This window comes from Drosophila nasuta, chromosome 3, assembly GCF_023558535.2.
Source record: "Drosophila nasuta strain 15112-1781.00 chromosome 3, ASM2355853v1, whole genome shotgun sequence".
In the NCBI taxonomy this organism is placed as follows: domain Eukaryota; kingdom Metazoa; phylum Arthropoda; class Insecta; order Diptera; family Drosophilidae; genus Drosophila; species Drosophila nasuta.
The window spans coordinates 21,159,703-21,173,207 of record NC_083457.1 but is presented as its reverse complement, the minus strand read 5'-3'; the positions used below and the strand labels follow the sequence as shown (position 1 = coordinate 21,173,207).

Sequence of the window (13,505 nt, the reverse complement as noted above, 5' to 3'; positions counted from 1 at the left end):
TATTGCAATAGCAGTAAAACAAAAACTATGGAAGTATTGAATTAAGACAATACAAATTGATAAACGCTCAATTAATTGACCAACTGCAAAGCCACAGATTTCTTTTAAATAATTGCAAGAAATGCATGTCTTGCTTGATATACAATTTAAGAAAAACCTCACGAAGACCACTTCTGAGCTTCTTTTCAATAAGGAAGAAAATCAGAAAAAAAGCTATAGTCGAGTGGGATCGACTGTTGTGTTTTAGTAGCAGATAACATAGCAGTTAACCGCTATAGTCTAGAACTTCCAGTATTAGCTGCAATAATGAATCAGAGCAAACATAATCTTGTCTGTGTTTAAGAACAAGTTTTATTTCAATGTTGCAAAAGTGAGAAGATTGTATCTGTATAGTTATGTTACATTTAAATTGTTTTCTTTACAATTTTCAAATTGATTTAGAAAATAAATGATTTAAACGTTGGATATTGGCATAAGATTAATCACAATAAAGCATATATTAATTACAATAAAGCTAAGATTGTTAAGTATCTTGGATAGTTGACGCCAGGGCTGCGATTGAATATCGCAGAATTCCGTTGACTAAAGAAAAAGATTAAACAAAAAATATGATACGTAGTCGAAGAATAGGATTTCATAGCTCTTACATCTGAAAAGCGAAGTCCCAGCACAAGACGCAATGGCGATGAATTTATTATGGCCATAAGGTAATCATTTGGCTTGTCGCGTGGTGGATAACGTTCCAGCCACATGATAACAATGTGCAACAAGTAGCAATATATAGAGATATGCATAATGTGCTGATAGGCACACACTGCAAAAAGATCAAACATGTTAACTTTAGCATCTCCATCAGTAAATGTATCGCTTAAATAGCTTACTCAAGGGCGGCACATAATTGGGCGAGGCGTAGCGAGTAATATACATCAGGCCCCAGGCTGTCAGCACGAGGACAATGAGGATTAGAGCACCACGTCGATAACCGCGGAGTACAAACGATAGCACTATAAAGATCTGGCACGCTACCAGGTTCCAAAGATGAAGAATTGTTTAATATGTTATATAAAACTTGAACAATGCCGAATGAGTTTGTGATTATAGCATAATTTTAGAGGAACATTGTAAGTAAGTTATTAAACCTCAGACTCAATACTTACCAATCAGAGGCATGACAAAGACCTGCTTGTAGAAGCTGCTATTGCGCTGAATGATAAAACCAATGACGACATCCCCTGAAATGGTCTGAATCGCGCCATCGGACGTATATCGCATGTCCGAGGAGTTGTCCACGTGTGAGACGGCAATTTCAATAAATGTCCAGCCAGATGGAGTGTTCACATGCTCATTGGGTGCCAGAGGTTGTTGCTGTTGATCGAAGATCAAGTCAATGTGACCACTATTCTCCTCAACACCAAGTTGAATGTCGCAATTGAGGCGTTCATTGGGCCAATTGCGAGCCGTGTCCACGCAATAGGTTCTCAGCTCTAGATTGCTGGCCATGATGGTGACGTTGCCATTACTGTAAACACGCACCTCGAAGTTCCTTAGCACGTCTCCGAAACCATCTAAAGCAGCGCTGTAAGAACAAAAATATTGAATAAGTTGCACATCACGCATAAAACTGTAGCTCTTCAGTAACCCACTTGAGTGCCACAATCTGTGGCAACCAAATTTGCAATTGTGGATGCACAAAGGATTTTAATTGACCGTAGTTTTCTGGCTCCCACTGCAGCCGAGGATCAGTCCAGTGCAACACCAGCTGCATGCGTGTGTGCAACAATGCACTCGGTTGATTATAAGCCAGCGATCGCATTTGAAAGTTGAATTTGAGTTCGGTTAGATTATTAGGAAGACTGCTGTTCTGCCCTTGGTAGATGAGTGCGCTCAGCAATCGATCCTCATGCGATAGTGTGCGCTGTTCCTTCTCCATTTCATTGGCTAATTGGTGAAATGAGTTATAAAAATTAGAATATTACATTTTCGGTGGGGATGGAATTAAATTGAGTGTAGATTATCAATAGTGATTTCAGTTTAAACTTTTCTTTTAGGAATATTTAATTACAAATTAGTAGAAGAGTATAATATTCTTTAAAGGGCTTGGCTTACTGTATCCATCGAAGGCACAATCGTAAAACCAGCGTGCACTATTTACGCCAAAGGTGCTGAAGCTAATATAGTTGATGGTCAGTGCCGAGGCGTCTAGATAATGCAGCAGCGCCTCCGTTTTGAAGCCAGGAATATAAACGAATAGATCACCATCTAAAAATGAAGTCAAGACGAATGAATTTATTAAATCGATCAGTTAAGCAAATAGTGCACAAATCTCACCCTTTGTTTGCACAATTTCAATTGGCGTTGGTTCGTAGATTGATAAGAGTTGTGGATCTTGATTTGTGGACACTCGTCTTATGCCCATGCTCGTTCGTATGGCGGAAAACGTATTTCCGCCTGCCCCTATCACTGTAGTGAAAGAGTGATTTACATTTGAAATAGTTATGAATTATACCAATTACTCACCGATTTCGTAGACCCGATCCGTGTGTCGAGGATGACTGGTAACTGAGAGCAAGATATGGGCATCCATGCTGGTGAGCACATAAAATTTCAGATGCAGTCTCTCATTATCCTTGATGTTGTTGTTGTTCAAGCGGTGTACCATGAAGAAATCTTTGTAGCTATATCCTTGGCTGGTGTCAATGTTGATGCTATCGCATGTATCCCAATTGGGCGAAACTGATATTGTATCGACTTTTCACTGCCACCGGACGCTGAGCCAGAGCCAGGCACAGCAGAGCACTGATAAGCCATTTAATGAATGTAATTCTGCTAGTCATATCTTCCGTTGTGTTCTGCGTTCGTTGCAAGCCCAAAGAGAACTAACTAAAGCTGCCCGGCATTTGTCAGCGATGACGAGCAGCCGTTTGGGTAATCGATAACTAATCGATCGCATTATCGTTTGAATTTTAATTATTGGTATTTTTTAGTTAGCGCGCATTGTAACGAACTTTTTGATCAGCGAGACATTTTGTTCAAAGATCTTCGTTGTTACTTTAAAATTTTTATTAATTGAAATTATTTAATTTAAAATCAATTATGGAAAATTGGGTATTTTTTTAAAACATTCCGTTAACTCAGATTCTTTCTCTCTTCCACACAGCTTTTAACAAGCTTTTCTTCGACAGTTGTGTCCAATTCTATGAATTTGCCAAACTTTTACAATTCACAACAATAAGTGACTTTGAAAAATTGAATTTTCTTTATTTGCAATGATTGAGACTTAAATAAATACAGAATATACGAAACTTGGGAATAATTTAAAAACGTGCCGCTGTCAACTTCATGCTCTCTCTTTCACTTTCTCCTCATCGCTTTCGCTCTCACTCTCTATCACTTCCTGTCGCCTATCTCTCACTTGCGATCAATCTCAGCTCAAGCTCAGTTTTAAAGGAAACTTAGTGGTAGCCATAGTGATCATCGTATCCGCCCAATGACAGAGCAGGTGCTGCAGCATAGGATTTCAGCAGAGTTGGCTGATAGCTGATCGCTGGAGCGGCATATGACTTGACGACAGCTGGAGCAGCGTAGCTAATGGCTGGAGCGGCATAGGACTTGATAATGGGGGCGGCAGCGTAGGACTTGATGATGGGCGTAGCGTGGGAAACAACCTGCAAAGAGTGAGCGGTGACAAAGATAATTAGTGACGGAAGTAATCAAGTGAAAACTAAACGGACGCTTTCTTCTATTTACAGGAACATTTATCATAGTAAGGAATAACACAGAAATTAAAAGGAAAAGCAATTCTTACCGAACTGAAGTGGGAGTAGCTGGTAGCCGGAGCAGCAACAGCCTTGACCACAGGGGCAGCGACAGCAACTGGAGCAGCGTACGACTTGAGCACCGTGGGAGCGGCATAGCTGATGGCTGGAGCATAGGATTTGATCACTGGAGCCGGAGCAGCATAGCTGATGGCAGGCGCGTAGGATTTGACGACTGTGGGAGCAGCATAGCTGATGGCAGGCGCATAGGATTTAATGACCGGCGCAGCTGCCGCATAAGTGACCGCTGGAGCAGCATGGGCATAGCTAATGGCGGGTGCAGCATGAGCATAGCTGATGGCTGGCTCAGCATGTCCATAGCTGATGGCTGGTGCCGTGTGTCCCAAGCCGTAGTCGAGGAGGCCGGGAGCAGCGTTCGCAGCAGCCAACAAAGTGCACAGAATCTAGATGCGGAGCAAGGAGATTGAGCTAATTCGAATTTCGAATTGAGTATCCTCACAAGCAACTCACCAATAGTTTCATGTTGGAGTCTTTTTGTCGTATATTTGTCTTGGCGTCGTTGACTGAGAATTGCAACTGTAAATTCATTGCGTGCATTGCGTTACTTTTATAGTGCAACGGGCCACGCAGCCGGCTCGATTCGGACGACAGTGGACGATGGGACCAGGGACGGTAGATTGTCTAGAGGGGAGATACTACAACCAGCTAGATGCCCAGGCAGCGATTTCGATTCCGATCTCAACGTTCAGCGTCAACAAAGCGGGCCACAACAGCACCAATTTGTGAAGTATCTGTGAAGTAGACATCGGCAACAAATAGGCACAGTGGCGCTAATTGTATATTACTGAAATGCGAAATCGTTTAGAGTGCAACAAGGAATAGTTCAATAGAATGACACGATCTTAGCTTTGTGTAATATGAAACTCTCTGAATTGACCTAATATATATCTTATAAGTTCCCAGAATTCATTAATTTATTTAAGTGTATGTTAATTCAATTCAGAACTATTAACTGTTTAATTTTGGAATAAAAATTCATTAAAATAAACAATAAAATGTACTCAACGAATATAATAGAGTGCTAGGTTATTTATTATAGGTTAAGATTTCTTATATCAAGTGAGGTTTAGTTGAAAATTATAAAAAATGTCTTACATGAAGACTTAAAGTTTAGTCACTTAAAATTAACGCAGTTTAGTGCTTCAATAAATAAAATATGAGATTTATTTGAAGAAATAATTTTGATTGGCAAAAACGGTTGCTGCTGTCGGGTCTTATTTGCGCTGATTGACAATCTGGTTTATTTTGAACCCTATGATCGGTAATCTGTATATGCCGATATACCAAATATAAATTATGGTATACAAATTTATTAATTTGATATATTTTAAAGATAACACCGTACTACGTTTATTGAAAATGGATTCGGCTGTTTCTTTTATAGATTGTATATTTATAAATTGTCTATTATATGGTCATATAGCATAAATCTGTTCAGTTAAGATGAATAACAAATAAATTTATTTAAAAATGAAATCTCATATTACAAATTTCACGATAGTGTTAAATGAATAGCTCCACTGTGCGACGACAACGATCTGTGAGTGCGACTGCGATTCTTGTTGTTGCTCTCCGATGAGGCGATGACGCAACGGCTTCACTAGCTCGGCAAGGCAGACCACTTGTCGTCAAAGGCGGCGGCGGTCAGCTTCAGCTTTAGCCTGACTGTTTGGTGTCTGATGCTGGCTGGATGCATTTGGAGTCGGGTCAATCAATGGCAAAGCTAACTCGCTCGGGATTTCCAATTAGAAAGCAGCAGCAAATAAATGAGAATTCTACATGTTTTGTCATTTATCCAAATTCGGCTGGCTTTTTTGTTGCTCGCTGACCTTCTCCGTTAACCACTTAATTAATCAGCCAATTGGCTTACATATTCTACTGTCAATATGTGCGGAATCCCGGCGAGAATGTAGTCTAATTGTTCGTTCTCAGCTGAGCTCAGAGATTGTGGCGTCGCCGAGAAACGTCAACAATTTGACGCTGTCGAAAATTGCATAAATCGCATATCGCAGTTGCCAAATACATAATCATCACAATTCGCAAAAAATAAAAAATAAAATCAAAAAGGAAAAAAAAATTGCTTTCAACAATCTTTTATAGATTTCGGTTGTTTGGATGTGACTGTTGACTGCTGCTCTGACCAGACCAAAATGCCGCAGCGTGCCACATTTGACCAAATTCGTGTGTTTAATGCTGAAAATTGAGAGTTGTCTTGCTTGCTGTTTGTTGTTATTGCTAGTATTATTATTATTATTATTATTGCTGCATTACATACAAATGTTGCCCAGCCACGCCGGACACTCATGACTTAAAACAGAGTATACATCATGACAGCTAGCGCTGTTCGTGGGATTTTCTCGATCTGCTCTTAACCCTTGTGTGTTGGCAAAATGATACACATCGACTGCATCACAATACGAGCATTTGGAATCCACTATACATTTAAATTTAAATCCAATTATGTAGAATTTTTAAAACTTATTTAGACTAAGCAATTAAAACTCAAAAGAATAGACAAAAATCGAAAACTCCCTTGAAATTCGACCTATGTACACTGACAAAAGCTGATTGATATGCGCGCAATGCGTGACACGCACTCTGATAATCGCCGATAATTATCGAATTATCAGCTCGATGGTCGACGTTTAACTCAATTAAACATCGATTAATATTAATGCAACGGAAAACGAGGCCAAATCTAACCCGGAGTGTGACACATGTGTTAGGCTCGAAAAACGGCAGCATGACGTGGCATTTATTTTGCTGATGCTGAAGCTACGAGTGAAGCCACCTCTCAAGTGGTGCACGCAACACGAGAGAACTGGACAGCTAGACAGGCAGACAGATGTTCGAGCGGCCGAAAACGACATGTGGACAGACGACACCTGGGCTAGCAGATCACGCATAAATCATGACACAAGAATGTGATTTATGTGAAATCTATTAGCAAATATTAAGTCAATATAACAATTGCAAGCTGCCGGCACAAGATTTTATGCCTGCAGTTGATGTGTTGGATAGCGTGAAAATTACTTGCTAACGAAAAGTGGTTAAGCGAAGCGATTTTCCGGAGCTCTGGTATTTAATTTATGTATGCCAAAGTGATCGGTAATCAGTGATCAGTTTTGCCAGAGAAGGGTTGTAAACTGTGATGCCAAATTGCTCATTGCTCATTGCCCATTGCCATTCAACACGAACACACTATAAGAGGCGCCTCCCAGCCCAGTTGCTTTATTTAGAGCCAGCCAAAACGAACGCATTTGGCAATCGGGCAGCTCGCGCTCCAAATTAGTGCAAAATGCTTTAAATTTAGACGACGCTGACTCAACGCCGTCGTCAACTTCAGCGCCTAATTAACCATCGCATGAAAAGTAAATCCAAGGCGCAGTCGTTGTAGTTGTGCTCTTTGATTTTCGCTTTTGGCTTTGCCAATTGCCCAATGCGAAGAATTTTTTAACGGCGAATGCTTCGCATAGTCCATCGAGCGTCGGGGCAAGCGACCATTGAGAGCGCGTGTACCACGCTGCGTATGCGCATTTTCGTCTTTGCTACTTGTTGTGCTGTTCGCCTTTCAATTAATTAACACTGTATGGGCTGCGTTTAACTTGCAAAACGAATGAAGCGACCAGCTCACAACGTTCGTTTACCTGATTAAACAAACAGCGATCGTAAATTTAAACTACGAGTTGTTGACATCCAAAAATCGCGAAAAAGCTTTGCTGCACAGCGCGATATCCTGGATGCTCTAATAGTTTTTTTTTTACCTTAATGAAATTATACTAAATAAAGGTAATTGTTTAAGGTGTTCCAAAAAGAATATTTAAATTAAAAACGTTGAAATTGTAATAAAATGGCGATATTCAGTTTTTATATTTATTCCGTTTGTTAGATAGAAAATTATCTAATATGATATATTATTATTTGGCTTTATAAATCCAATATCCATTATTACTAATTAATAGTCCATTACTCAGCATTTAAGTCAATCAGACAAAATTCAGCACTTCGTAACAGGGTATATTAGCTAAACGAAATCCGTGTGGCATTTATGACGTTTCATTGAATGAATCAATGAAATGGAGCTGCTGTTGACTGTCAAATGGTTGCGTTTTCAGTTGCAGCTGGCCAAGAAATGAAAAACGCGTCAAAGTCAAAGTGTTGGTAAAGACACGACATCAACAACAGTTGTTTGCATTTGGCAATCCAAAACTGAACCAGAAATTTCCATTATGTTTCAATGCTCTTATCGTGTTATTCAAGCTAGTAAGTGGGTTAATATTGCCGATTAGTTAATGTGGGAAGCAAACAACAAGCTCTTATCAGTTATATATATGTATTGCAGTAAAGGAACCATTAGAAGATATCCAAGCATTGCGCAGTTTTCACTTTCTATAAAATGTTGAAGTAATACAAATGAATTTTTTTATGGTTTGCTCACTTTTGGATATGTTTAGAAAGTGGAATATGGAGAGATTATTGTCCATCCAACTTTATTCAAGCATCTTACGTCTTCATTTATGTCTTGCGCATAATAGTATGCAACACTTTTTAATTTGAGGCACTAAAATCAATTTCCATACCTTTAGGCGCTCATACAGTGGACAACTTTAACCATTATACTGGCCAAACTAAGCGATATATTGAATAGTAATAATTGGTGGCATTACGTGCGTCTGCAGTAAAAAGTAATAAAATAAAAAATCCGTAATAGTTCTCCGAAACGCAAGTAACTTAAAAGACCTGAAAAGTAAAATTGAACAGAAGAAACAACCCGAAATAATATAGTGATTCCACCCATGATACAATTATACAAGGTAGTCCCGTCGCGTGCCTATTTGTTCGGTTTTAGACCGTTAACGTTCAGTGCGTTCGCGCTTGTTAAAGTGAAAGGTTGTATGTCGACGATTTTTTATGAAGATTTAACTTCTGGTGCAAATTAAAAATTACATACTACAATTTATGCCGAAAGCACGTGCACGGGGTAAAGTTTATGAATGCGCCAAAATGTTTAACCAAGTGGACACTGTGGTACAAAATTCTTGGCTGCAAACTTGGTGAAAAGTCCAAGCTTTGCGAAACACATTTTGATTTTTCGCAATGGAAGTCGGCACCAAAAAAGGGGAATATTTTCAAAAGAAAACGACTAATTAATGATGCTGTCCCTCACAAAGAGACGGAGCCCGAACCAAAAATGTTAAGATTAGACTACTCGGAGTCAGGCACACAAATAGAGTAAGTTTACTGTGCTAAAATAAATAAGTATATGCTAAAACTTAATTATTTAAAATAAAGGGACAAAGATATAGATCGTGCTTTGGAGAACGAGAACCAGCGAAAATTGATTCGTATATTGGAGAAGGATGTTAATTATTTGCGCCAGCAACTTGAAGAATATAAGGAACTGGAAAAATCTCTTGGCAAAATTTTTACCGAGACCCAAATTAACATGTTAAAGAATGGAGGAAAGAGGGTCTTATTTAACGCAACAGACATGTCTTCTTCTATTTGTCTTCATGCCGCAGGACCTCGGGCAGGCAACCATCTATATAAAAAAGGATTCCCTTTGCCAAGTCGGACACCATTGTACAGATGGTTGGCAGAAGTTAAAATTAATGCAGGTACCCTTGATGTTGTGATAGACCTCATGGAAAATGAAGAAATGACAAAAGTCAATAAGCAATGCATTTTGTCCTTTGATGAAATAAAGGTGGCTTAAGCTTTCGAATATGACAGCACAGCAGATGTTGTATACGCTCTATGTGCAACTGGCCGTAGTTTGAGGCCTTAAAAAATCATTGAAACAGCCAGTATTCTTCGATATTAATACTCGAATGAACGCGCAGTCTTTACAATTCAATTGTAACCAGACTTTACAAACGAGGATATCCCGTAGTGGCTATTGTTTGTGATTCTGGCCCTGGAAATCAAAGATTGTGGGAAGAGCTTGGCATATCGGAGAGTAAGTTGCATATAAAAAACAATACTGAAGAGAAATTCAACTTTTTTTTTTAGCAAAGACGTGGTTTAGCCATCCAGCTGATGGATATTTAAAAATATTCTTTTTCTCGGATACACCACATCTAATAAAGTTGGTTCGTAACCATTATGTCGGCTCCGGGCTAGTGATCAACGGAATTATATTGACTAAGACAGTCCAGCAGACGTATCTATATCATTTGAGATTACTAATCACATTAACGTTGGATTGAATCTGTATCTCTGTACATACTTTATAGGGTCAGAGATGCCTCCTTCCTGCCGGCACAAAGTACCAATACCCTTCTACCCTATGGGTAGCGACTAAAAAATGAGCCTCTCCAATGATATCATCCTTTACTTATGTAGACGAAGTTTCGCACGGAGGACTTATAAAACCTTCACAAGAGTTTATTAACAACATTAAACAACTGGAAATTGTTTTCTCCAATATCGTTTCATATTATTTTAAATAAAAAAAATATAAAGGAACAATTGTAATTAATTTTTAAAATTGTTTTACGGCTAAATTAATATTTACATATATCAATATTTATATCCCTAGCAGCTAATAACAATTGTTATAAAATTGAATTTGACCTTAAGATTCGTATATATGTTAAAATTAAGAACCTCAACCAAAAATTAGTACTCAAATTCGAAATCAACGATTAGTAGTCGTAATAGGCATAAGGAGGCATCTCCGACCCTATAAAATATATAAAGTCTGATCACTGTCAACAGCCGAGACAATCTGGTTATATCTGTCTGTCCGTATGAAACACTGGATCTTAGGGACTATAAGAGATAGAGCTATAGCAAGCGTAATTTTAAAGCTAAAGTCGCGAATTTTATATACGATAGACAATTTATATATACAAAATTAACTATAGTGTTTGTGATTCCTGAAAATTTAGATTTCATTTCATGTAACCAGAAGCTGTAATCAAAAGGCCCATGATTGACACGGAAGATGAGGTTATGGAAGTAATTGAGGACTCATCATATCGGGCAAAGGTGCAGCAGCTACGTGCTTGGGCTCCCTTTGTCGGGACATTGATGACGATCTTTAGGCATAAGATCACCGAAGATAAGTGGATAAAACTGAAAAACCTGGAGAGCGAGTACTACTACACTATGCAAATGATCATAATTACAATGCTAATCAAATCTATTTTATATATAGTATAGCATGTCGTCGGCGATGTTTGCGTGCTATACAGAGTCCAGGCTGACAAGATTGGAGACTATGCTTAACGAAGCCAAGATCAAATATGACAGTGTAAGTTGATAGTTTACAGTCGAGATATATCGATCTCATCAGACTTGCTAAATTCATTATTTCATATCATTTACAGTTATATCATCACACCGAGTTGATGGTGATCGATGACGATGATAATCTTCCACAAAAGGTTTTGCGTTTGTAGCCAACCAAAAAACTCAAGAGTGCGTGTTCCACGTTGTGCGCAATTAGAGGAAATGCTCAAGGACTCTGAGCAAGCCAGTGGCTGAGCTGCAAGAAGATTCGGTGTGCAGTGTCAGTGACACCCTAGGCATGCCACCAACTCGACCGGACGAGGAGCAGCTGCTTGTGATCAACGAGGGTAAGCTGGAACAGGCTGAGCGACTACGATATCGCCTGTAGAGGCAGTCATTAAATTCAATTAAAACATCTCTAAAATTTAAGAGAAAGTAAACTAAAAAAAGATGCTTAAATTTGCTCAAAAAGCCAGAATACCAGCTGTCCGCTGTTTTCATATTTTTCCCGCAATCACACATCAAAAAAATCCAAATCTGACGGGAAAAAAGCGGAAATGACACCGCTGACGATTTACTGTCAAATTCTGAACTACTACTGAGGGGACTGACTACTTTGTATTATTATTATATCATGATTAAGTATTTTCGTCCTCTATATGTCAAATGTATTTAATTAAAATGGTACACCACTCAGAATTCGTTCTATTCGTGTTACCGAGCGATCATCGAAGCGCAATACTCGCAGTACGATGTAACCGAAGTAACATCGCAAAAGAGCATCACACAAATCCTCACACTGCCGAATAAAACGATGTATCTCATCAACGCGGGTGTAAGAGGCTTTCAGTTAGTGTGAAAGTAAGTGAAGACTGACTACAGAAATGATCCTGTCAAGTATAGTCTTAAATTTTCGTCGCTCATTCAAAAGATCCTCATAGAACATGCACCTGAACCGTTTGGGAATTCTAAGACCAACGCAAAACGGGCTGTTGACGTCACTATACCGTAGAATAATGTGTTATCAGTCAGATAATAAACAAATAAAACAGAACAAAATATAAATGGAACCATTTTACAATTTAAATAATGACAACTACAAATTTGATATCTTTTGAAAAATAATACTTTTGGCGAAAATCATTATAGCAATAAGCAAAAAGATTCTAATTAATTTTTATTTTCAAGAGGTGCCCACTCGAATAAACAATTGTATGAAAATGATAAACAGCTGTTAACTTTTAGGGATGCCAACTTTTTCGGTTACTGCGAGTTTGCCAGCTGATAGCTTACCTAAACATCGACAAAGTCCGGCAACTCTCACTTAATGAATTTACTTTGTTTATTTGCAATTTTGTTTATTAAGTGTTGCGTGAAGAAGATGTAATGATTTAGCATTCATAAACAAATATGTACATATAACATAAACGAAAAATATTCTAGTCAGAATATTGATGTATGAAAATTGTTTTAGACAGACCAGCTGTCGGTCGGTGCCTTGTCGATGTCTCCATGAAAATAGTTAATGGGTAGTGTATGTAATTTGTAGGAAAATAACATTAACTTTACCAATAAAATTTCCGTTTAAATTTGAAAACATCAATTGATTTCCCTGAGTTCTTAGTGTTGATTTGAAGTAGTTTCTTTATAGATTTTTTTGTTTGATTCATTTCTTTAAGTAAATTACTTTTACAATGGATCCCTTTAAAATTGAACCCTTCGATGATGATGAGCACGAGTGTTGTCGGGAGTTGAAGAGTTCAATGACTAATATGCAGTTTAAGTATTGATCAAACTATAACAAAATATTCTACAATGTAAATGTTATCAAATTTCTCTTACACTTCCAGATGAAATGGAAAAGGAATGAATGAAATGGAAAGGAAGTTTATCACTATCATATTGTGATTATTTTTCGAAATTTCCTTCACGACAGATTCACTGAAAAAGAATTAAAAGATCTGCAACGTGAGTCATGTTAGGACCTAGGACCAATTATCAATACGATAAAGCGGTTTTATTCCCTGTTTTTTAGGTACTATTAATAAAGCAACTGAACAGATAACATCATTAATATAAGACCAATTGCATTAGAAGAAAAATAAAATCCGACAAAATGGGAGACAAGGTAATATAGACACATTCAGGGGCTGTTCTTTAAAATGCCGGCGGGACAATTGGATAAATTACATTCATGCCAAGCCACAATTATCCATTTAGTACATTAAACTAATTCCTATAGTACTAGACTGACTAGATACATTTTGTGTTGAAATATAATAAAAACCTGTAATTTATTGAATATCAAAAGGCTACGTTGTGTATTGAAACAACATTAGCTTTAAAAATAGAATTACAGAACAGGTAACAGGTAATATGTATGCTGGCTAATTTCGATGGACGTAAACCACTTCATTTTGTTAAATAATAATT

At 38.0% G+C, this 13,505-nt stretch overlaps 2 protein-coding genes and 1 non-coding gene across 3 annotated transcripts; all 3 read right to left on the bottom strand.

The window, feature by feature from the left end:
• Window positions 1-350: 350 nt before the first annotated feature.
• Window positions 351-2,866, bottom strand: LOC132792851 (neuronal acetylcholine receptor subunit beta-3). Its single transcript, XM_060802360.1, is given in 9 exon segments — window positions 351-582; window positions 648-814; window positions 882-1,022; window positions 1,158-1,576; window positions 1,644-1,938; window positions 2,107-2,259; window positions 2,329-2,460; window positions 2,518-2,719; window positions 2,721-2,866. Coding segments are annotated over 9 exon segments (1,752 nt in total). The 5' UTR covers window positions 2,835-2,866; the 3' UTR covers window positions 351-453.
• A 416-nt stretch (window positions 2,867-3,282) lies between these two features.
• Window positions 3,283-4,597, bottom strand: LOC132791742 (cuticle protein 16.5). Its single transcript, XM_060800791.1, has 3 exons — window positions 4,287-4,597; window positions 3,806-4,219; window positions 3,283-3,665 (listed from the first exon to the last, which is right to left on the bottom strand). Exons 1-3 carry the CDS (start codon window positions 4,371-4,373, stop codon window positions 3,453-3,455), a joined length of 714 nt encoding a protein of 237 aa, XP_060656774.1. The 5' UTR covers window positions 4,374-4,597; the 3' UTR covers window positions 3,283-3,452.
• A 7,163-nt stretch (window positions 4,598-11,760) lies between these two features.
• Window positions 11,761-11,979, bottom strand: LOC132794567 (small nucleolar RNA U3). Its single transcript, XR_009633241.1, has one exon. It is a non-coding gene; the product is annotated as a small nucleolar RNA U3 (small nucleolar RNA).
• Window positions 11,980-13,505: the final 1,526 nt, after the last annotated feature.

Bases quoted from the DNA above. Each gene is read 5' to 3' on its own strand.
- LOC132791742 (XM_060800791.1), bottom strand. From the start codon at position 4,373: ATGCACGCAATGAATTTACAGTTGCAATTCTCAGTCAACGACGCCAAG. The intron at 4,220-4,286 runs GTGAGTTGCTTG...CTCCGCATCTAG, and splicing joins ACTCCAACATGAAACTATTG to ATTCTGTGCACTTTGTTGGC. The intron at 3,666-3,805 runs GTAAGAATTGCT...CACTCTTTGCAG, and splicing joins GCTACTCCCACTTCAGTTCG to GTTGTTTCCCACGCTACGCC.